The sequence below is a fragment of the Microchirus variegatus genome (assembly GCF_963457635.1).
Source record: "Microchirus variegatus genome assembly, chromosome: 11".
In the NCBI taxonomy this organism is placed as follows: Eukaryota; Metazoa; Chordata; class Actinopteri; order Pleuronectiformes; family Soleidae; genus Microchirus; species Microchirus variegatus.
The window spans coordinates 18,975,024-18,997,795 of NC_139812.1; the positions used below are offsets into that span (position 1 = coordinate 18,975,024).

The 22,772-nt window shown below is 40.8% G+C and overlaps 2 protein-coding genes across 3 annotated transcripts in view; both read right to left on the bottom strand.

Moving 5' to 3' along the window:
- LOC310934388 (vinculin-like) overlaps positions 1–13,291 on the bottom strand; it is a 29,926-nt gene extending 16,635 nt beyond the window's left edge. Inside the window, exons 1-6 of one of the 2 annotated variants that reach the window (XM_083898101.1) lie at positions 13,147–13,270; positions 12,867–13,049; positions 4,253–4,323; positions 3,060–3,210; positions 2,389–2,497; positions 773–895 (exon numbers count right to left, since the gene is read on the bottom strand). In XM_083898101.1, the coding sequence (XP_083754227.1) occupies positions 773–895; positions 2,389–2,497; positions 3,060–3,210; positions 4,253–4,323; positions 12,867–13,034 (622 nt within the window). In that variant the 5' untranslated portion in view covers positions 13,035–13,049; positions 13,147–13,270. Of the gene's footprint in view, positions 1–772; positions 896–2,388; positions 2,498–3,059; positions 3,211–4,252; positions 4,324–12,866 lie in introns of both variants that reach the window. The other variant, XM_083898102.1, reaches the window with a different exon arrangement.
- A 4,038-nt stretch (positions 13,292–17,329) lies between these two features.
- On the bottom strand, positions 17,330–22,079 carry LOC310933832 (urokinase-type plasminogen activator-like; the record flags this gene model as incomplete). Its single annotated transcript, XM_083897402.1, has 9 exons — positions 17,330–17,524; positions 18,175–18,323; positions 18,408–18,548; positions 18,637–18,782; positions 20,183–20,360; positions 20,446–20,505; positions 21,673–21,802; positions 21,879–21,943; positions 22,025–22,079. 9 exons carry the CDS (start codon positions 22,077–22,079, stop codon positions 17,330–17,332), a joined length of 1,119 nt encoding a protein of 372 aa, XP_083753528.1.
- Positions 22,080–22,772: the final 693 nt, after the last annotated feature.

The following is a 22,772-nucleotide window of genomic DNA, read 5'->3' on the forward strand; positions in this document are numbered from 1 at the left end:
TAAAGCTGTATTAGCTTCTTTTTTTTTACCACTTGGCAGTAGAAGAAATAAAAGTAGTAGACATTAATATTCGTTTTGAGTAAAAAATAGCCCACAACCCTAGTCCACTCAAAGTAGCTTTGAGTGGACTAGAAAAGTGCAATATAAATACAAACCATTTACCATTTCTTGTCTCTACAGGTTGTGTTTTTTGTCTCCAACAGCTCTTGAGGAAACTGACATTTGGAGTTTTCCATCTCGTTACTTTAGTCCTTCCAGTGTGAGGTGACTGGCGTAAAATGAGTTAATTTACTCAGTAAAAACAAAAGTCTGGGGAACATTTGTGCAATGAGAGTGAACCAAAACGTTCATTACACCAAAGCGTTGTGCTCAAAGTCACTAAATAGCTCTGTGAAGCTCAGAGGGTTAGACATCAGGGTCAGGTGATACTTACCCATGAGCATACCCATGAATGACTGAATGCCCAGAGACACTGAGACTACTGAGCGATTGAACCCCCAACCACTGTCACCACTTTAAATTGTGAAAGACTATTGGGACAAACTATTTTAACACCCATACGACCACAGTGAATGCAGACAAGTAACAGAGGATTATAGTCAGTATTCCGGTGCAGAGGTACAGTATGAGAAACGCTGGTAGAGCAGTGTGTTGTCATTCTGACATCCCTAGCAACTAATGACTGTAATTATGAGTGTTGCTATGACAACTGTTGGGTGCTCAGTGACCTGCACTGTCGTGTGCATGCACATGAACTCACACACACACACACCTGATATAAGAACAGGCAGCAGCTCTTTGACAGTGCCCATGGAGTTGACCAGCATCTGCCTGTGCTCCTGGTGTGTCAGCTCCTGCTGCCGCTCCTCAATCATCTTTGACATTTTGGTCATTCCTGAGGAATGAATAAGGAAGGAAAAAAATTAGTATAATGTGTTCTTAGGAGCAGGTTAAACATGGGACAAAACAGCGCTGGAACAATCAGAGGCTGAGCAGTGTTTTTTCGCCAAATGAGTAGCTCCGACACGTCAAAACATCATTACTTCACGAATGACTGATCTCGCACAATGACGGCATCACTCGAGTGCGATGGGGGGAACCTTGGCATCAGATTTCCCTCAGCTCTTTATGCCACGGCGCACTGACAACACAATTGACCTTTCAGCTCCGATGATAAATAGCCCGTTTACGGAGCCGTTCTCCTGCCAATGAAGAGACTGTGATCTTTAATCACAGCATCTTAGTGTCAGAGGAGTAGTTAGTGGTTCATTTAGTTTTTCGCTGTGACATACAGACCTTTATCTGTCTAAAATAAAGGTTGATTGCAAGGTTTATGGTTCAGTAGCACGTTGAAGACAATAGGACCACCTTTCTAATCTAAATGATTAAGTTTCTTGAATGAAGAAGTACTTTAAAGGTGCATTATGTCATAAATCTAAAGCAACTGGCCATAAAATCCTCCTAATATGTCACAGAGACTCAGGAATAATGATCATATAACAAACTGAACTCACCAACAACAACAGTACAGCCAAAATATTTGCATTAAAAAAAAATATTTTGCAGACTGCAAATCATGCTTATGTTTTGAAATCATATTTTGGCATGTGGCGCCACCTACCAATCATTGCGGTCAGTAGAGTCTCAGCTGCGGAGCAACCACGGGTTGCCAGTTACATCAGAAAACGAAATCTAAAAGACCTCAGTATTTTGAATTTGAATGTAGTAACCGTTTTTGGCCACATTCTTACATATGGCACCTTACGGCACCAACATATAACCCAAAATCATTCATGCAATTGGTATTAGGGATGGGAATCAGTAACGGCCCGATACTGGTCAAAATCACTGGATTGGATATCGGACCGAAAAAAATATATTTGGGGCCGTTTGTTTCTTCTTTTTGGGAGAACAACATTTGTTGAAAAAACTTATTCATAATTGGACTAATATCGGTATTGGTAGATACTCGACTTCGAAATATCAGTATCGGACACAAAACGAGTGGTATCGTCCCCATCCCTAATTGGTATGTTCTCAGCTCTTTAAATTTGACCATTTGGTGACTTCTTTGCTCATCTGTGACACTCAACTGAATATCTTTTGTTTCTGGACCAATGAAAACATTTAAAGATGTTTTTATTTTGGGAAAACAATATCCTCAATCCGAAGATGAATTGATGATAATAACAATAACAATCAATAATTGCAGCCTTCATATTGAATTTGCTTTCACAGAAAACTTAAAAGAAATAATCAAATCAGCCAGGTATTTTCTCTGGTCTTAAATTCCTTGATTGTCCCTTTTAGTTAGACTGTAGTAAACCAACATATTGAATTGTCCTCATTGCATATCAGCGTTAAACCAACAGTTTAAGTCTTTCAGACCTGGACCCAGGTTCTTGGTGTAAGTGATGAGGTCCTCCATGGTCTCCACCACCTCAGCCACAGTCAGATACTCGAGGATTCCTTTACATACTCGGATTATTTTACGCACCTGGAACACAACAGAGACACAGGGTTTTTATAGGGTTTCAACGTGTACATGAGCCTCTTTTTAGATAGTGTTGATGCTTCCCTGCTATTTGAGTGTTGTCTTTGTCCCTGCGTGCGTGTGTGTGTGTGTCTTGTGATGTTACGTCTTGTGACTGCGAGAAGTCGCTCTTTCAAAAACGAGGCTGCTGCTGAGGCGTGAGTGAGCGTGAACCCCGTGCACAATGTGATTCCACTTACAGAGCTGTCGTCACGCACAGACACACACTTTGTGAGCTGATAAATGCACAGAGCTATAGCCTCATATAGACACACACACACACACACACACACACAACAAGCACTCCTGAGTTATTACAGAAGGAAGTCATTTGATCTCAGTGATTAGATCTGGGTGCATCCGAGACTCCATAACAAACTTGCTTGAAGCCGAGTTCCTCTTCCCTCTGTGCAGCTAAATAAAGCTTTATTTCCCTGAAAGATGCCACAGCTCTGAAGTAAAAGTGATTCTCGGAGGGGGACCACACATGAAATCTAAAGAGGCAACCGCACACACAAACACACACCTCTGCCTCGTCAAATGTAAGGAGCAGGTCGGACGTTCCAGACAGAATCCCTCTGGATCCATCGATCAGATAGTCTCGTGCGGGAACAGAGTATGGATCTGCTTTTAGCATCTGTGCAGCCTGAACCAGCTTAGAGCTCGAGTTCTCCACCCTGCGAAAAACAAAAACAACACCACAGAATCAGAATTAAACCCAGCATTGTTTAAATATATTTAACAACACGTGAATAAATCACTTAGATTAGATCTGACAGGCAACACAGAAAAGCCAAATGAGTGTAAAAACATTTTGCTCCTCTGGTAACCCATTAGTCAGGCTTTGTGCATAAAAAGCAATTCATTCATTTTGCATATTTTATCATCGTGGATGAAAACGTACACCTTTCTGCAACATTACACTGAAAGAATAAATGTAAACCAGCAATGACTGGGGATTCTCAGACTCAACAGATGAAAATCAGCTTATAGCACTGTGTTGCTGCACATTATCAACTGAGATCATCATAACTTTACAAATTTAAAACAATCACTTGAAATGTCTGCTTTTGGAACCTCGGTAATTACCTTAGCCCGAAAGAGCTAATGGACTTTAAGGGCATTAGGATAAAGCCAAGTCCCTCCTGTGTTTGACCCCCGTTGGCCGGGGTATCGATGGCCGCTAGTTCGTCTATATTTAGGCGGGTTCACATTCCCACATGCACCCTCCTAAGCCCCGTGAGTGAGATTTATGGTGTAGCGTATGTGAATGCGTGTGGATCCGACTGGAGGGAGGTTCCTGCATGTGAAAAAAAAACTAAGACTGAAATTGGAAAACTAAACAATATCTGAAAAATAACTGCGAAGTAAAAGCACTGACATATGCACGAGCAAGACTAGCAAGTGCTTGCTGATGTCTGAGAGGCAGATCTCAGCCAGCACACACACACACACTTAATGTCAGCTCTCTGGATGCAAGCTGGGAAAACAACAAACGGCCAGTCAGTGGTTGTTGGACGCTGGAGCCACAGTCATCTGCACACTCAGCCTCAGAAGTGGCTCTTTGTTGCACCCGGGAACGCTGCCACATTTCCGAACATTAAAAATTCGGCCCCGGAATTCTCTTTTTAACAAGTTCTCTGTCTGCTCAGATAAAGTGGATCATTACCATAATTCTGTCACTGGGTATTTCTGTGAGTGGCTGTGGGTGGGACTTACTTAATGAATGCGGGGGGCATGTCTCTCTTCATCACCTGATCCTCTGTGGTTTGGACCGTTTCTTTCCCCACCTGCAGCACACACACACACACACACACACAACAGAGTTCTTGTTTTATTATCATTAGCTGCAGCAAGACAGGAAATTGCATTCGAGGCAGAGCTATTAATAGTCTGAAGGGTGAGCGAGTACGTATCAATTCGCACCTATTTCAACCGTGCATTCACGTCGCATCTCTGCAGCTCTGTGGGGAAGCTATCGGGGGTTGACACTCGTCTCTATTGTTCTTGCACGAGGACAGGTCAGAGGGCGGACGTTTATTATCGTCTTACGCTGACCCCCTGTGCAGCTATGGGACAGGGAGGTCTGCGGCGATGACATCACCTCATTATCAGCGCGGTGTAGATAACTCATCAACCGACGACAGCATAACGATTTCTCCAAATGAACCGCACAGGGCCACAGGGGTTTGCTTTCGTTTTCGCTGCAGAGATCAAACTTGGCAAATCTTAAGTGGACTTATTGACTTTTCCATCCAAGAGTTGCTTGTTTTCGCCACAGCTTCTTCTTTCTAAAAATGACCTTTAATCTAGTCTCAGGACTTAACACATCAATATCTATTCTCATTATTGCTTGTCCACAGACGGCCTCCCTTCATTGGCTCCCAGTGTGGTACAGGATAGATTTGAACATACTCTCATTTGTGTTTAAATGTGATTTGCTGCAGCCATATGTGCCTCTGCGGTCTCTAAGATGAGCTGATCAGCTGCTCTTAGTGGAACCTAAACTGCAGCTAAAGCTCAAAGGGGATCGGGGCTTTTGGAGTTAAAGACTCACCTGTTCTCCTCAGCATTTGAGACAGTTGGAGTCTGTGGTTCAGCATTTCATGGGCGAGATCTACTCGTTTAGTTCTTTTTCATACTATTTTATTATCTTTAACACTCCTGTACACAGTTTGGGTCAATTGCTGTTGTATTTTAATTTCTATAAATATAAAATAAAACCGGATTGGATTATTAATATTATTATTATTATTATTATTATTATAATAACCAGGCAGGTCTCACTGAGATTGAAAAAACCTTTTACAACATGGTTACACACAGACAAAATAACACAAAATAACACACACAAAAACAGTGAAATCTAGAGACATAAGATATTGTAGCATTCATAAACTATAGTTTTATGATAAAATATCAAAATGCACACCATAAAAGTGTTTGTTTTTTTTTGTCCCCAGCAACGACTCGCCCAGTCTGCTTCATGTTGTAAGAGGTTGAAATAAATGTCTTTCATTTTGCATCGTTTAAAAGCCGCACATAAAGAATGTTTAATTGCTCAGCCAGAGCTTTAGAATCACACACACAACGGTGATAAAAGTCCCTACCGAACACAAACAGACACACAAAGGAGGATAATATCGCTCGCTCTCTCCTTCCGCATGATGTTTATTGAGATGATGCTGACTGAACACAACACTGACTCTCCTGCTCCTCGTCGTCGTCCTCCTCCTACACAAAATGCAATTACAGTGAAATGATGGCATCAGTCTCATTCTGCTGAGTCGATTTAAGTACCTTAATAGAGTCCGTGGCTCCAGAGAAACTGGGAGGCCGCCATCATCATCATCATCATCATCATCACAGAACACACAAACACAACAACACTGCTCCTCAAGTGCCAATTCTTTTCATAATCGAACATTAATTCTCCTCTCATCATCCACAGTGGCTAAGAAGGATTAAGTGTTATAGAATGTCCGTGTACTAGACCCCAACTCTTTGATTTCTTATGTTAAAGGTGCATTATGTAATAAATCTAAAGCAACTGGCCATATAATCCTCCTAATATGTCACAGAGACTCAGGAGTAATGTTCATATAACAAACTGAACTCACCAACAACAACAGTACAGACAAAATCTTTGCATTAAAAACGTTTTTTTTGGAGACTGCAAATCATGTTTATGTTTTGAAATAATGTTTTGGCATGTGGCGCCACCTAACGCCGTCTACAAATCATTGCAGTCAGTAGAGTCTCAAGACCTTGGTATATTGAATTTGAGTGTAGTTACCGTTTTTGGCCACATTCTTAAATATGGCACCTTTATAGCTTAAGAAGACACAGAGAAAAATAACTCCCACACTATGATCACATGTATTAAATGTTCCTCATATTCTTACTCGACTAAAAGAAAGAATTACTTTGACAACACTGATGCACCTGTCAGCACTTTAATTATGTCACAGTGACTGGTCACAAAGTGTGCCACAGTGTGAATTTCCTTAAAACTGAAAAATGTGAAGAATGCTGTTCAGGAAGCTAAGAACAGGTTGGCGAAACCGTCGGACAACCTCAGTGAAAAGAGTCGGGAGACGAAGAGTTTCCTGCAAGCGGCAAACACTCGCCGTCGATTATTCAATACATAATTAATGTGAAGTTAAGTGGTTTGTTGAAAAGTGGCTGACGCCGTGGTCGGAAAGGTGCGACGGCTGCGGAAAAAAAAACGGCTGTCAATCACACATGACAAAAGAGTGCAATTAGCCGGCGTGTATCTTCTTTTGTACAATGGACCTGTTTGGATTTTATTAAACAGGAAATCTAAAAAAAATAAAATCAACCTACAAAGTCTGCACTTTACTGCAAATTAAGCATAAGTGAACGACTATTTCACTGTCAAATATCATTTGCAACAAAGACATTCCATTTTCTTATTATATTTCTTCATGAATATATTTATTAAAAACAGAGAATAATTTACCAATTTAAAGTAATCTAAAACCTTAGGCATGTCATGTAATCTCACATGTGAGTTTCCAGGTTAAAAAGAAACATAATCCTGGTTGCCACTTCAAAAAAAACACAAAGATTCTTTAATGATTTTTGCATCTTCAACAAACCCATACGTCTTAATACGTTTTAATACCGAGATATTATATAACATTTCAGCTGAATTTTTGTTTCCGTCGACCCTCAGGGAACACGTGTGGCTCTGCAGACGTTCACCAGCTACCTTTGGTAAGTACAGTTCATTACAGTCTAAAACCCAGTGACAGCTGTTGGGATAAAAGTAAAAAGGAGAAAATGAAGCACGGCCATGCTTTGTAACGCTGAGGGGAACAGCAGAGTGAAAACACAGAATGATCACCTCATGATTTGACTCATTACTATAAACATTTCACCCTCTAAAAACAGGCTTAAATGCTCGTATTTCTTTACAAGCAAATTATTTGAGCTGCCGACTTTATCCCGACTTCTCCTGCCAGTGAGCAGAAGAAGAACGCGACACATTATATTTACAAGGGCTCGACAATTAATCTTTTTCATACGCACAAATATAATTAGCAAAGTGCAAAGGCTAAAATGTATTACATACATTATGCAGTTTGGCTCCAGTGGTTACATTTATGATTGTTACTTGTGAGGTAATGTTTTAATCCTAATACAGAGTGAACTGAAGAGTGTTTCTGTGACTTCTGCTTCTTAATGCGTTCATTTATTTCCACCTTTACTCTTCTAGTTCTATTCATGCTTTAGCGCACTTTTAATATTGTATATTTAGTATCAACGCCTCTGCAGTGGCTCCCAGTAGCTTTGAACAAAATTATGTTTATCTTTATTTTCTTTCTTTCTTTCATTATTTCTTTCAAAGTGATCTTGAAAACATTCCAGAACCAAACAAAACCTGCGTTTGAAATGTGGAGAGACGTTCCCACTACCAGCACCTAAATAATAATTAATTATTAATTTGTACACTGTAAAATAGAAAACTCAAATGTCAAGGCAACTTGAAAAGTTCCATCAACTAATATTATTTTGTTAGACAAACTTGTAAATTAGAGTTGTGCCAACTCAAAATTCTAAATTGTAATCTTTAATACATTTTTTACATTATCTGAACAAGATTAGTTAGGCAACCTGCTTGAAAAGAGAATTTCAAGTTTGTCTAACAAAATAATATTAGTTGATGGAACTTTTAAAAAATGTGCAATCTTTTGTCGTGCTGTAAATTGATTGCAACAAGTTGCCTTGAAATTTTGAGGGGTTTTTTTACAGCGTACATGAAGAAGTACACATTAAGAGTGTTTTTTTTATATAGATATATAGTATATCTATATAAAACGTTATTCATGATGTTAGATTACATTTATTTGAGTGGAGAAGGGACAAAAATGGCAATTTTCATTCTAAAGGTAAAGTAATTATGTCTGTGAGTGTCCTCACTAAGAATGCTGTACAAGAATGTATATGTGTGTGTGTGTGTGTGTGTGTGTGTGTACTATGAGGTTTGGCAGAAGAAGCCAGAGACACATTCGCTTTCCTTGCAGGATGCTGGCGTCTGCCTGTAAGTGACTATTTCACTCCCTCTCTCTCTCTCTCCACAGCCTCCTCTTCTTTCCTCATTCTGCATCTCGCCCTTCGACAGTTTTAGCAGAGTGTCGCTCCTTGCATCCTCTCCTCTCCTTCTCCCCCCTTCTCTTCCTGTTCTGTTCGGTCAGAGTGTAGCGATACTTCACTCAACGGTAAATCTATTTATTCCTCCCTCCTCCCTCCCCCTTAGACATACTCAGAGTATATGTTGACTCCTTCAGGAGCGCACGCTTTCTCACGCTTCCTCACACTTTGAACCACACACACACACTCCAACAGCAACTTTCAGATGTTCGGCAGAATCAGTGACAAACCCGCGCGAAAACCTTTTGACAGAGTGAGACTCGACACCGTCTTGCGTGCGTCTCCAAGTGTCTTGTTGACCTAGATTTGAAGTACCCCCCACAGTCAGTCCACCCCGCATGGGGCTAACAGTGTAATCGTATCAGTGTGCAGCAGTGACAGTGGCATGCTTCCTGTGTGTGGCATTATATCTTTGCTAAAACTCAATCTCCAGCCGAACTGAATCAGCTTTCTAAAATAAAGCGAACATGTGTTGTGAAGAGTGTGCACTATCAGCGTTAGGTGTCTTTTATATCACGTTAAGTTTGTCTACCCAGTAACCAGCCACTGCTGCTTTTTACACGGCGTTATCAGGCACCCTTGTGCGCTCTGTCAATACCTTCTTTTCACCCACTTCTTAACCCTCAACCCTCTGTCAGCGTGAAGCACACAGCTATTGTCACCTACATGCTTCAGCTGCATATTTTACACATCTAGCTGGTGTCATTGCTGCAGTGTGCGAGTTGTTGCTTCAACTCAGTTATTAAATTAAATGAGATCTTTGTGTTTTTGTTCCATGTTCAATGCGAAGTAAACAAACTGGAATATGTATAGAAATGTGAAAAACATTGCATTACAGAAAAAAAGTGAATGTTTTGGGGCTGCATTTTGTTTTAAAGTTGCAGTGTGTAATTTCAATTTGGAAACATTATTTATATGCCTTGTCCTCTGAAAACGGGCTCTGTGAAGCAATACTATCAGACCTGACTGAGCGACTGCATAAATAAAGGCTTTTGAGAATATCTTTGCAACTCTTTCCCACCCTAAAATAAAAGTAAATCACTCTCTCTCTGTCCCTCTTGCGCCTCCTTTTTTGCTTCCACAGCTCTCAAGGTAATTCATGTTATGTTGATATACATATTTAGTCATACTCCGACCTGTTTGCATCCATCGCTCTTTACAAATGCAATGTTGCCGCTGTCTGTCTCCAAATAAAACAACTTCTAGATACTAGAAGAAACTAGATATTACTAGAACACGTCCCGTCTTTAGCCGTGTCGAAGATAATCAGTGAAACTGAATCGTAAAATAAGGGGCGGAGAAAATAAAACCTATTTCAACAGACACTATTTTTACTTGAATGAACAGATGAGTGATTGTTCTGTATTGCACATCCACAGCTCGTTCTTGTCTGTGTGGTCACAGTGTTTCTCTCTGTGTCTACGATCAGACCGACTCTCCGTCCGCAGTAAATATACAGTTAGATGAAAGTCAACTCGTGAGGCAGAACTAGCTTTTTCCTTCTCGGAAAGTAGTTACGATTATGTCAGAAAGTCGCAAGATTTGTCGTCGGGGGTCTGTAAAGTCACTAAAATATAGCGACGCGGTCACTAAGTTGTCAGTTTCCAATACTAATGCTATCCTTTAAAAACTAGAGAATGTACAAATACCAACGACAATCTGATATAAGGCCGAGTTTTGGGAAGAATCTGGCAATGCAATACACATGATGCTGATAAACAGTGACAACACAATATACTGTGGTGTATTGGGACACGATCAACAAGATAATGTGTCGCTTAAATCTCCCCAAAATAGTATATTTGAAGAAAAACTCACAGTCTTATCCATAAACAATATAATTAGAGGTGAAACACACCAGTACATAATGGGAAAAGAGATATTTCTAGTTTCTTTAAGTCCTGTCTGACACTAGATTTCTTCCATATCTGTCGGTCGACACGGTGTCAGTGTGCCTTTCCCTTTTAATTGCTCACGTTTCCATCATCTGAGACGCATCGACGTGCCTGAGGTTGCTATTATCCGCCTTCTGCTCAGTGTCTGAATCAGCTGAACGGATCAACAAGGACAAGCAAAGGGAGAAGAAGGAGAGGGAGAAGAAGTGTGTGCCAGAGAGCAGCAGGGTTATCAATGACTTATCAGTGACGATGAATGAAACGGCAATTTTACATTGAAATCATGCAAGCAACGGAGTTTGACTTCAGATTTAGCGTCTTTGCAGTTGAATATTGCACACGGTCGTACTGTGACTTTGAATATTTCTGCGATTAATTGTGATGAGCAATTCAAACACAACAATTACTGGAGAAAAATGTCAGAAAACAGGGCGAATAACACGATTTTTCTTACTGGAGTTAATCACAAAATTCTCTATGAGATTTATGAGATTGAAGCCATTTTAGAGGATGTTTTAGAGGTAAGTTACTGGCTAAATCTGAAGAAAATTGGCAAAGAAACAACAACAAAAAAACGAATTAAACAAACTTATATTCAACTCAGTGAAGTCAGTGGTCTTTCGTTGCTCAGTTAAGAAACAGGAATGCTCACCCCTCACCATGGAAATGAACAAATGTAAACACATTCATGAGGAAAACAGGTTGTGCAAATTATGTAAACTAGGTGAGACTGAGTCACATCGTCTCCTGTAATGTTCTCCTCACAACGTTACAAGATAGGATGGATCTAATATACAGTATATAGTGTGTAGACTGTATGTTGGCGACCTTTGTTTCTAAATGTTATCTGTATTTATGTTCCACTCTGGCCTGCTGGGTCGTATACGTCTAAATAGTGGGCTAAATTTGGGTCGGGCATGTTCTCTACGCGTGAATCAATCATGTACTTTATTATCTTAAGTATATTTCATCAAGAACTGGGAAAACACGTCCAAGAGCAGCTCTAACGTCAACATTCTGTGATATAGAAAGAGAAAGGTCAATTTCTTGACCAAACATGAGTGCACGCTGCTTTATTCTGACACCACTGCACGGACACAGCTGTTAGGATAAAGTTCAGCCTTCACAAAGACTCTGAATTACTTTTTTTTTGACAACCGTTCAATAATTCTATGATGCAGCTAAAAGAGCGTTCCCTCCCGTCTGCTGCTGCTGATTTCTCCTGGCCGAGACGCTCTGATCAGCGTGGATGATTTGGCCTGTATTGATTTTTGTAGTTGTGTGTGCATGTGGAGGGGCGGAGACATCAGTGTCTGAGTGAAGGTCCTGTCTCTCTACATTTACTAAATCTGGACAGCGAAGAAACACATGAGGCAGAGGAGATAAAGTGGGGTGAATGAGAGACTATGTATGAAGACGTGGAATTAAAAGAAGACTTGGAAGAGATAGGTTTTTTGCAACTAAGTTTAAAATCTCTTAAAATTGTTTATTTTATTGCTTTTAATGCGAAACAATGGTTTAATTGGTTGTGTTATTTATGGGTTTTAATGTTAGCGTACACTGAATAAACGAATGGATACAAAACAAGTTGGGTGGATGTTATTATTGCAATGAATGGACTGAGTTTGCTCAACCTATTGTTTGGTAAACTGAACATTCTGCAATAATCCCACTCAGTTCAAGGAATAAGAGGTCTTTAAGACACCTACAGTGCACATCTGGTGTGTGTGTGTGTGTGTGTGTGTGTGTGTGTGTGTGTGTGTGAGAGAGAGAGAGAGAGAGAGAGAGAGCCCCACAAACTTCATAGAGCAGCCATCTGATCATCAGTGGGGGCAGAGTTTGGCATGTTGCGCAAAAAAAAGACGCACAAAAAACCCAATGGCTACTGCAGATTGAAGATTGAAGATTGAAAGCTCTCTCTCTCTGTGTGTGTGTGTGTGTGTGTGTGTGTGTGTGTGTGTGTGTGTGTGTGTGTGTGCGTGTGCGTGTGCGTGTGTGTGTGTGTGTGTTAATGGCACTTTTATATCATTCTGATGGCAGATCAAGCTGGAACACTATTAATGTATATGAGGAAAATCCACTCAGGGACACATTAGCTGGTCCATATGTGCAGAGTGGACCCATTTAATGACCGGTAATTTATGACACTGGTGACATAAGAGCCTCGCCGTGTCAGAGCAGGTTCTTTTGCGGGAGCGTCGCTTTCACTGGAAGTTTGCACGATAAATAAAAATGTCACAGTAAGATAGTTCGACGCTCACCCGTACGAGGTTGCTGACGGCTGCCTGCACCGCGGCCACAGGCACCGTCAGATCCGGGATCGCTTTGCCGTCCACCTCCCCCTCCTCGTGCATGATGACCAGGTGGGAGATCTGCTGGGCCACCGGCTCCAGGATACTCTCGATGGTCTTGGTGTGAAACACCGGCATCGTGAACGACTCACACTGCAGCCCAGATGAAAGAAAAAAATGTTGGCTGGTCGCTCCAGCTCCCAATATCCCTGTCTCTCTCCCTCTCTCCTCTCCGCCGTACTCTCCTCACCGACACCGACAAGACGGCAAATCCCGTGTGGCCAGCAGTCCAAGCCTGTGAGCAGAAGCCCTCATGGGTCTGTGGTGCTGCCGGTGTGCAGCCTCCTCCTCCGCTCGGCACCTCAGTGAATGGAAGGAAGCCCAGACTCAGACTCGTCGGTGTCCTCCAGTGGGAGCGACCCAAATCGTGACAGGAGAAATCACCGCCCTCCATCCAATCACGGCGAGGCAGTTACAGCTGCCGAGCGCGTTGGTGTTGGTGCGCGCTGACGCTTTCCCTGCGCACACACGCACGCACACACACACACACACAGAGAGAGACACGCACACGCACACAATCTCTCTTTGTAAATCAGTTCTTCCTAAATAACGTCATGTGGGCCCTAAAGAGTTTTATTGGCAACGATATAAAAGGGATTACAAGAGTATAAGGGCCACATGTAAAACTTCAATAAAACAAGATGAATTCTGAGATTAAAATGTCTGAGATTAAAAAATCTGAGATGATAGAACTGATAGATGATAGAAGTCTGAGATTAAAGTCATGATTCTGAGATTAAAGCCAGAATTCTGAGATTAAGTCATGATTCTAAAATTAAAGTCATGATTTTGAGATTAAAGTCGGAATTCAGAGAATAAAGTCTGAGATTAAAGTCATGATTCTGAGATTAAAGCCAGAATTCTGAGATTAAAGTCATGATTCTGAGATTAAAGCTAGAATTCTGAGATTAAGTCATGATTCTGAGATTAAAGTCATGATTTTGAGATTAAAGTCGGAATTCAGAGAATAAAGTCTGAGATTAAAGTCATGATTCTGAGAAAATCTGATATTAAAATCAGAACTACGGAAATTAAAAGAAATTCCGGAATTCTGATTAAAATGTCTGAGATTAAAAAGTCTGAAATTAAAGTCAGAACCCTGAGATTAAAAAGTCTGACATAATTGTCAGAATTCTGAGATTAAAGTCATGATTTTGAGATTAAGTCATGATTCTGAGATTAAAATCGGATATTAAAATCAGAATTATGGAAATTAAAAGAAATTCCAGAATTCTGAGAGTCAGAATTCGGGGAATTCTTAGGGGGGGGGGGGTTAGAATTTCCGACAAAAAAATACCAGAATTCCAAGATTAAAGTAAGGATTCTGACAAAAAAAATTCTTGTTCAGCTGTATTTTATTAGCTATTAGTGTTTTAGTTTTTCACTGAGAGTGATATCCATGTCTCAGCCTTGTTCCTGGCACATAGTCAGCATATCAGCATAAACTCTACTGTATCATATCACATCATCATTTAAACCTGAACTATCAAGTAAATGGGAAATACAAGACACAGGAATACAGGTATTAGAAAAGGAGGAGTATAAGGTGTAATGTCTGAGCGGAGGAAGGTTTCTAAACATAATAATGTTGTGAACCTGCTGACTGTCGCCTTTCAAAGGTCATCCTCATACCTGTGAAACCACGGAGGACACGGGGACATAAGACTGTCCTGCCCCACACGGTGGAAGAAATGTGGAAGAAAAACCGGTGTTGTTGGCTTATTATGATGACGCTCCAAACCAAACCTGCATCTGACATATGATCTACGTTCATTAAAAGGTGGGTCAGGAGTTCAAGTCTCCGGGCCTCAATGTCCAGGTCTAAATTAAGACCGTGGATTCGGCTTGCTCCTGCAGGCTGCTCCTCAGAGAAGGAGTCTCAAAAGATACTGCACTGCTGATTCTCTCTCTCTCTCTCTCTCTCTCTCTCTCTCTCTCTCTCTCTCTCTCTCTCTCTCTCTCTCTCTCTCTCTCTCTCTCTCTCTCTCTCTCTCTCTCTCTCTCTCTCTCTCTCTCTCACACACACACACACTGTTTCTCCAGCGTCTATACTGTGACTTTGAGAATCACTCAAGAATAGAAACGCTGTCCCGCGGCTTTAAAGCCCACCTGGCAGTTTGCACTTGAAATTGTGCTTGCACTGAAAAAGGGAAACAATTCTGTTGCTGTAATAAGAAAGAGTCAGATTTATGTGTGTGCATGTGTGTGTGTGTGTGTGGTTGTTAGGGTTGTCCCTGCCTCTCAGGTTTGAATCTGTGTTGGGGAAACCAGAGACACTGGCAGCAGCAAGAAACAGTGGTATTTATACCCTTGAGACCCTGTGTCAGCCAAAGAGCCTTCGGCATAGTACCCCCACCCCAACCTGAGTGTGTGTGTGTGTGTGTGTGTGTGTGTGTGTGTGTGTGTGTGTGTGTGTGTGTGTGTGTGTGTGTGTGTGTGTGTGTGTGTGTGGACAACAGACCAAAGATACTGGGTCCAGCTAGACCGTCCTCTCCTCTCCTCTCCTCTCCTCTCCTCTCCTCTCCTCTCCTCTTCAGGAATTGTCCTTAAAGAGGAGCAGGACTCATACTCTTAGCATCTCAAACCCATATATGGTTGGAGAGAGGCAATAAAGTAAACTGGTGTCTGTGAATAATTGAGTGGGGTGAGGACAGACTCGGATTGGCTCCAGTAGCCGCGCTGTGACCTATCTTGTATATGTGGACCTGTCCAAACAGCCTTTGATGGAAAGCAACGCCGCAGATTGCTCATAGAGGCTCCACGAAGTGCGCTTTCAGTGATGACACGGCGACCAGCTGGATTTCTGTCATTATAGCACAGCAAACTGCACATCCGTCCTCTCACCGTCATCATTCACGGACCTCCTCTGTCTGTGCTGCTGTGTATGCAGTTGCAAGGGCTGCATCAGGGCTGACTCGGCGTGTTTCTTCGTATGCGTGGGGGTCAGTGGTGTCGGAGGCCCTGACTCTGAGGAGAAATCAGCAGAGATGGGAGTTCAAGTCTGACTTATTTGTGCAAGAATCAGGCAAGTCGAGTCGAGTCCCTGCTTTAAATCAAGTTACAACAAGTGCAACATTTAAATATTTCACCCGACATGACGTTCACTAGAATACTAAACTAAAACTAGTTTAGTACTAGAACTAAAATAGCAACCACCTTTGTGCGATTTGAAGTGTCAAATGAAATTTCACACAGTGGTATTGGTGTTGCTTGGTTGCCAGGTTTGCACACAATGCCACACAAGCAGACACCCAGTGTTTCCTGTGTTTTTTTTTTGTTTTTTTTTATTGATTTATTCTTATTAGTTGCAACAGTAACCCCTCAATATTTGAGAAAATCTAAATGGTCCTTAAGTCAAGTCATTTTCAGTAATTTACCAACGTTAGTCAAGTCCTTAACTCGAGTCCCCCACCTCTGGAAATCAGTATAGAGCTGAACAACACATAAACACTCACTGCTCACACATTCTGACCAAAACTGAGAATTATCTTTCTCCAATCTGCAGCAGAACCATGTTGAGTCGATGTGCTTTCAGTTATGCAGCGCTTCACAGAGATGAACAGTTGTTTTCATATCGCAGAGAATCACTTATACCTATATAGTATAGTGCAACTGATCCCAGGACAGTATAGTCTATATTATGTCTGCTGATTGTCACTCACAGTCATCTTTACAGATAACGGTCTACGAGAGACAAAATAATGGCACCTGATGCCACTCCTGCTACTTTATTGGATGTCCTGCGTGTACCTAATAAAGTGGACAGTATACCGTATCAACCACTGAAATGCTGGGCATCTGCACAGGCTTCATTCATGTTCCCCAGATGATGAAAAATCCTCTCACATCTAAGTGACTCACTGTGGTTTGAAGTGTTCGGTCATCAGTTACGAACACACTGACCCAGACTCTGTGTCACACTTATTTCTGCTGTAAAAACTCAGTCTATATTTCAGTCTAATGAGCTGAGTTAACCCTAATATCCCCTGTGGTGAAATGACACCAAGTTCTAAAGGTGTGAAAAAAGCAAGCAGGCATGCAGTGTTTGTTATGTGATGCAAATACACTCACGGTTGGGAATGAATGCACACAATGAACATATACAAATATACACATTTATTATAAATATAATAATAAAATATTCAACAGCAGGGCTTATACAAGATGGAATGCTTATGTTGAAATGATAAATAATCTCTATAATAATAGCTTTAAAAAAGTCAAAGTAAGTAAGAAAATATACGTATTGACACAGTTACAGAAATAAAACGTACAAAACTAGCTTTAATATACATTGATAGCAGTATCCATTAGCTGTGGCGTATGCTTCCATACAGAGAATCAGAAGAACAGTCCTAAGTGCTGCCACAGCTTCATTTTTGGGGATACATATTTCCCCGAGTGTAGTCGGGGAGCTGTGTTTCTGCTGCGATCCACTTGTTGTAGTTGGTGATTTGAGTGTAAACACCCGGTTTGTTTTCCTTGGCGCAGCCATCGCCGAAGCTCACCACCCCAAACAGAAACATCCGGCCTGACACCTTACACACCAACGGACCTCCAGAGTCTCCCTGGAAGAAGAAAGGGAAGAAGAAGACATGACCAATAACTGAATAATGTGCATGTGTGTTGGAGCAGCGAAAACACCTAAAACAGTGGCTCCCCAGGACCAGGAGTAAAGAGAAACCTCCCCAAATCAGCTCTGTCATACAATAAAAAACAAAACTTTTACAAAAAAAACCTGTTCAAACACTAATGTTACGAATTAAGTCAAAAGTTAAGTTCATTTAAAGGTGCATTATGTAATAAATCTTAAGAAACTGGCCATAAAATAATCCTAATATATCACAGACTCAGGAATAATGTTCATATAAAAAACTGAACTCACCAACAACAACAGTACAGACAAAATATTTGCATTAAAAAAAATATTTTGCAGACTGCAAATCATGTTTATGTTTTGAAATCTCGTTTTGGCATGTGGCGCCACCTACCGCCGTCTACCAATCATTGCAGTCAGTAGAGTCTCAGCTGCCGAGAAACCTCGGGTTGCCAGTTACGTCAGAAAACGAAACCTAAAAGACCTCGGTATTTTGAACTTGAATGTACTAACCTATTTTGTCCACATTCTTACATATGGCACCTTTAAATGTTCTCAGTGCATTTCTTTTCTGTCTGAGTAAAATGTTTTTACTCTACATCTTTTAGTTTATTTGCTCACCTTGCAGGCATCAGTGCTCCAGTCCGGGCTTCCAGCACAGAACATATTCTTGGTGATGAGATCTCCGTAGTACGGTTCACTCGCGCAGTCGGTCTGGGAGAGCATATTCACCTCGGCCTGTTTCAGGTACTGTGAGTAATGCCACGCCGCTGCAGAGGACACAGATGTACAAGCATCAGTGTGACAGCTCTGTACTAAACCAGTGTAAACGTGAGAGGTTAATCAGTATTTACAGAATTTCTCCTTCCCGAATCCTGCGATGCTGCACTGGAATCCTGCAGGAAGCTGCGTGCGAGACGGAGGGAGACACACTGTTCTCGCAGACGCCGACTTCACGGCACATTGTCCATTGCTGCCTATGATTTTCAGCAGTGCTGCAACATAAAGAGGAAGATCTTTGAGTGCCACATACACACACAGAACACACACACACGTGTATACGTGTGACATCTGCACACTCACCTATGTCATTGTCGAAGGTGGATGTGTTGAATCTCTGGTGGATGATGAGCTTCTCCACAGTGAACCTCTGCTCCCTCTCAGCGTCTGTCTCATTGATGGCAGTTTTCCCCAGGTACACAGACATGTGCCTGAGTTTGGTGGCGTCGCTGAAGTGCGTAAACATTACATGAGTCATTTTTATCAAGCTGAACATTCAGAAAACTATAGCGACATGTCCGTCAACTTTAGGAAAAACTCCACACACAGCCACACAGCTGTGGAGATGCTTGAGACTTGGGGACTTTCCCTAAATATCTTGAGGGGGGGAAAAGGACCTAACAGAGACTGTGTGTTGTGCTCAGATTGAAATACTTTTAGAGTACATTTAGGCCTTCTCTCTGCACAAAACAAAAATTTTCCAATTTCCAAAACAACCGGAGCACAACAGCTCTCATTCACACACATCTATGACAGGCGAACTTTGAAAAAAAGGCTGGGTTCCTCCTGTCCAGTTGTGATCATCCACTTCTGGATTATTTTTTTTCTGAATGGAGATACAGGCTTTGTTCTGTGTGCAATCAACATTATCATTTTGAACATTCACATTCCATTTATTGCACTAATTGATAGCATGAATTTGACTTGCAAGTCAACTTTTGATTGCTGTATTGTATGGAAAAGATCTAAAGTATCTAAAAATAATGATTTATAATCAGTCATTATTTTGAGATATTATCTCATTATTTTGAGATACCAAGTCATTATATTGAGACACTAAGTCGTTATTTTGAGATACTAAGTCATTATATTGAGATACTTTCTCATTATTTGGAGATACTACGTCAATATATTGAGACATAAGTCATTATTTTGAGACACTAAGTCATTATTTTGAGATAGTAAGACAATATATTGAGATACTAAGTCACTATTTTGAGATACTAAGTCACTATTTTGAGATAGTAAGACAATATATTGAGACACTAAGTCATTATTTTGAGATAGTAAGACAATATATTGAAACACTAAGTCACTATTTTGAGATAGTAAGTTAATATATTGAGACACTAAGTCACTTGAGATAGTAAGACAATATATTGAGATACTAAGTCACTATTTTGAGATAGTAAGTCAATATATTGGGACACTAAGTCATTATTTTGAGATAGTAAGACAATATATTGAGATACTAAGTCATTATTTTGAGATACTAAGTCAATATATCAAGACACTAAGTCATTATTTTGAGATAGTAAGACAATTTATTGAGACACTAAGTCATTATTTTGAGATAGTAATACAATATATTGAGACACAAAGTCATTATTTTTGAGATACTAAGTCATTATTTTTAGATAATTTCTCATTATTTTGTCAATATAATGAATTACAGGATCCTTGGCAGACACTGGCAGAAATGGTCTTCCATAATATTGTATCTCGTTTATTGTGTGTTTAATAATAGTTTTTTTATTTTACAATTGTTCTACAACTCCACCCAGAGGAGACTGCAGTGGGCACAAACAACTTCTTGTGTGTTTGATTTTTTTTTTTTATTATTTCTCACCCATCTTCGAAGCAATGTGCAGCCGTGAGAACCCAGCAAGGTGCGATGAGAGAGCCGCCGCAGAGGAATCGCTGGCGGTGATAGAGAGCAGCCACCCACGGGTGTGACTCTATGGGTGTGAAAGATCCTCCGACCACTTTGTTCATCCTGCGCTCGGACCTCTCACCGCATGTCACCTCTGTGGAGAAAACACAGTGAGTGCTGATGATGATGATGATGATGATGCAACAGAGAAAAGAACATCATGATCTGTATCAAAGTACCTGTGTCAACAGCTGATGAAGGCGGTGGTGCTAGTGTTGTTGTAGGTGCTGGTTTGTGACCTGTGAAGAAGCAATACAATTAAAATCAAACAATATTTCAATGTTTTTTCTTTATGTCATTATTTAATGACTACTTCACATGCTGGTATCGTGAAGTTAGATTAAGATGGATCCAGCATTTTCTATATACAGTAGAACAGTATTTCTGATTTTCCTCCAAGTACCACCAGAGGAAGCTCATGTACCACTGGTGGTACACGAGAAGCATGAGTTTAGCATAGTTGGGTTTAGTAGGGTCTACTTTTTTTTCTTAGAGCAGCACTTGAAGGGAAATCTATCCCAACAACTATAAGAGAAGTGGACACTTACAGGTTATTTAGGTCTCGTTTGTACTCAACAGTGACAGCACTCAGGTCTGTCTGAGCACTAAGCACTAAGTGAAGGTAATACGAGCTTTAAACTATAAAACAATATTCCATCATGATGCTGCATAGCAAAATGTGTGCAAACAGTTTATAGAATTTCAAAATAAAAGTGTTTTGTTGTAATATGTGACACATTTACTGAGTAGTTCGCAATAAAAACGTATCCATGATGCAAAATGAACATAAATTATTCTTCATAACTTGATATCGCTAAGAGGGCCACACGAAATTGCTTGGAGGGTCACATGTTTGAATCCTAGGCCTTAAAGGTGTCAAACCCATGGCTCGCGGGCACGGCGGGCACATGTGGCCCACCACAAATAATAAGGTTAAAAAGAGAAAATATTTTGCGTCACACAAATATGTTTTTATAGCAAAGTAATACATTATCCCATGTCATAACGAGCACTTTTACTTTGAAATACAATGAAATATAATTTTTAGCTCACATTGCCCACCTGCTACAGAACAGTTGGACTAGACATTTGAGTTTGACGCCCCTGCTGTAGTACATGACTTAAGTGTTCTTTGCTTTATTAGACTGCAGTTTTTGTTACTTAATATCTGTCATATCTGTCCGGGGACTACAGATTAAAAAAAGGCTAATTGTGGCACGTAAAAATAATGACTTCTCACTTACATATGGGAATCCGGCAGCATTCCCTCACGTTCTTTCTTCCTTTTCGGACGTAGCACCACGGCATCAAGCTCTGGTCAGGATTCCTGGAGTTTGAGTGGAAATGACATTAAACCACCTGTTTGAACTTTCATGACCTATATCGCAGACTGAAGTATAGTGTACCTGCAGTGATTATGATAGCCAAGGCCCTTGTGAGGGTTTTCAAATAACCCCCATCTGAGACACTTGTGGCCGTACGCCGACCTGGACACATCTCCTTCGTATGTGCTGCCATCTCCATCCCGACACGTCTCTGTAAAGCACAATGGGAAGAAAGGAAAGAACAGTGAATGCATCTAGTGGTTAAAAATATAAACGTTATGTGTCACCTGCACAGTGGGCTTGTACCTCTGGAATGGACCCGATGTTTTCGTGAAGATCTTCTGGAAAAAGCCTAAAAGGAGAAACGAGATAACGCTTAAGTCACATGGATGAAAAAAAAAATATGCAAGAAATCACTTCCTCCCACTGTTACTCACCACGTTAAGGCAGACTGCTGTGAGCACGGCGAGGATGACGAACAGGTTCATCTTCACTTCTGGTTTCGCTTCTCCTTATCGGGGATATTTTTGTCTGGGAAAAGACTAAAAAAAAGGACAGAAATCAAACATCACAACAGTGATTGACAGCCCCTCTGCCCTTATATGGAGTTTATCATCGTGCACATGACAGGAAAGACACAAGAGACATGCAGTTTCTTTGTCTTTGCCTTGATTGCACGTATGTATTTGTTGCAGAAGAGGGGGGGGGGAGGAAAAGAAAGACTTTCATTTCTTTTAGTTATTGTGAGAGTTGCAGATAGAGGACACTCGCTGTGTGCACTCTGTACTGTAAACAAAATCCTATCTGAACAACGAGTGCAATATCAATGTGGAGTAGCTGATTACTGCACGCAATTATGTCACATTCGTCCCTTCGTCCTTTCTCACGATAGGTTTGATCATTACAGGGTTATAGAAGATGAACACATATGAATAAAAGCAGTAGTCTCAGAGCTGAACAAATAGGATGTAATTATTTCTAAGGTAAACAAACAATTTCATATTGTCTAGAAAAGCTTAGTTAGCTTAGATTTCTTGTACCTTTCAGTCCAGATTTGCCGATGTTCTCTGTGAAGTCTGTCCAGCTGCAGTTGACAATCGTCCCCCCTCTCTGTGTCTTCTGATACGCACCTGTATAACTTAACTTAACTTAACTTAACTTGGAGTCACACTGTTGGCTCC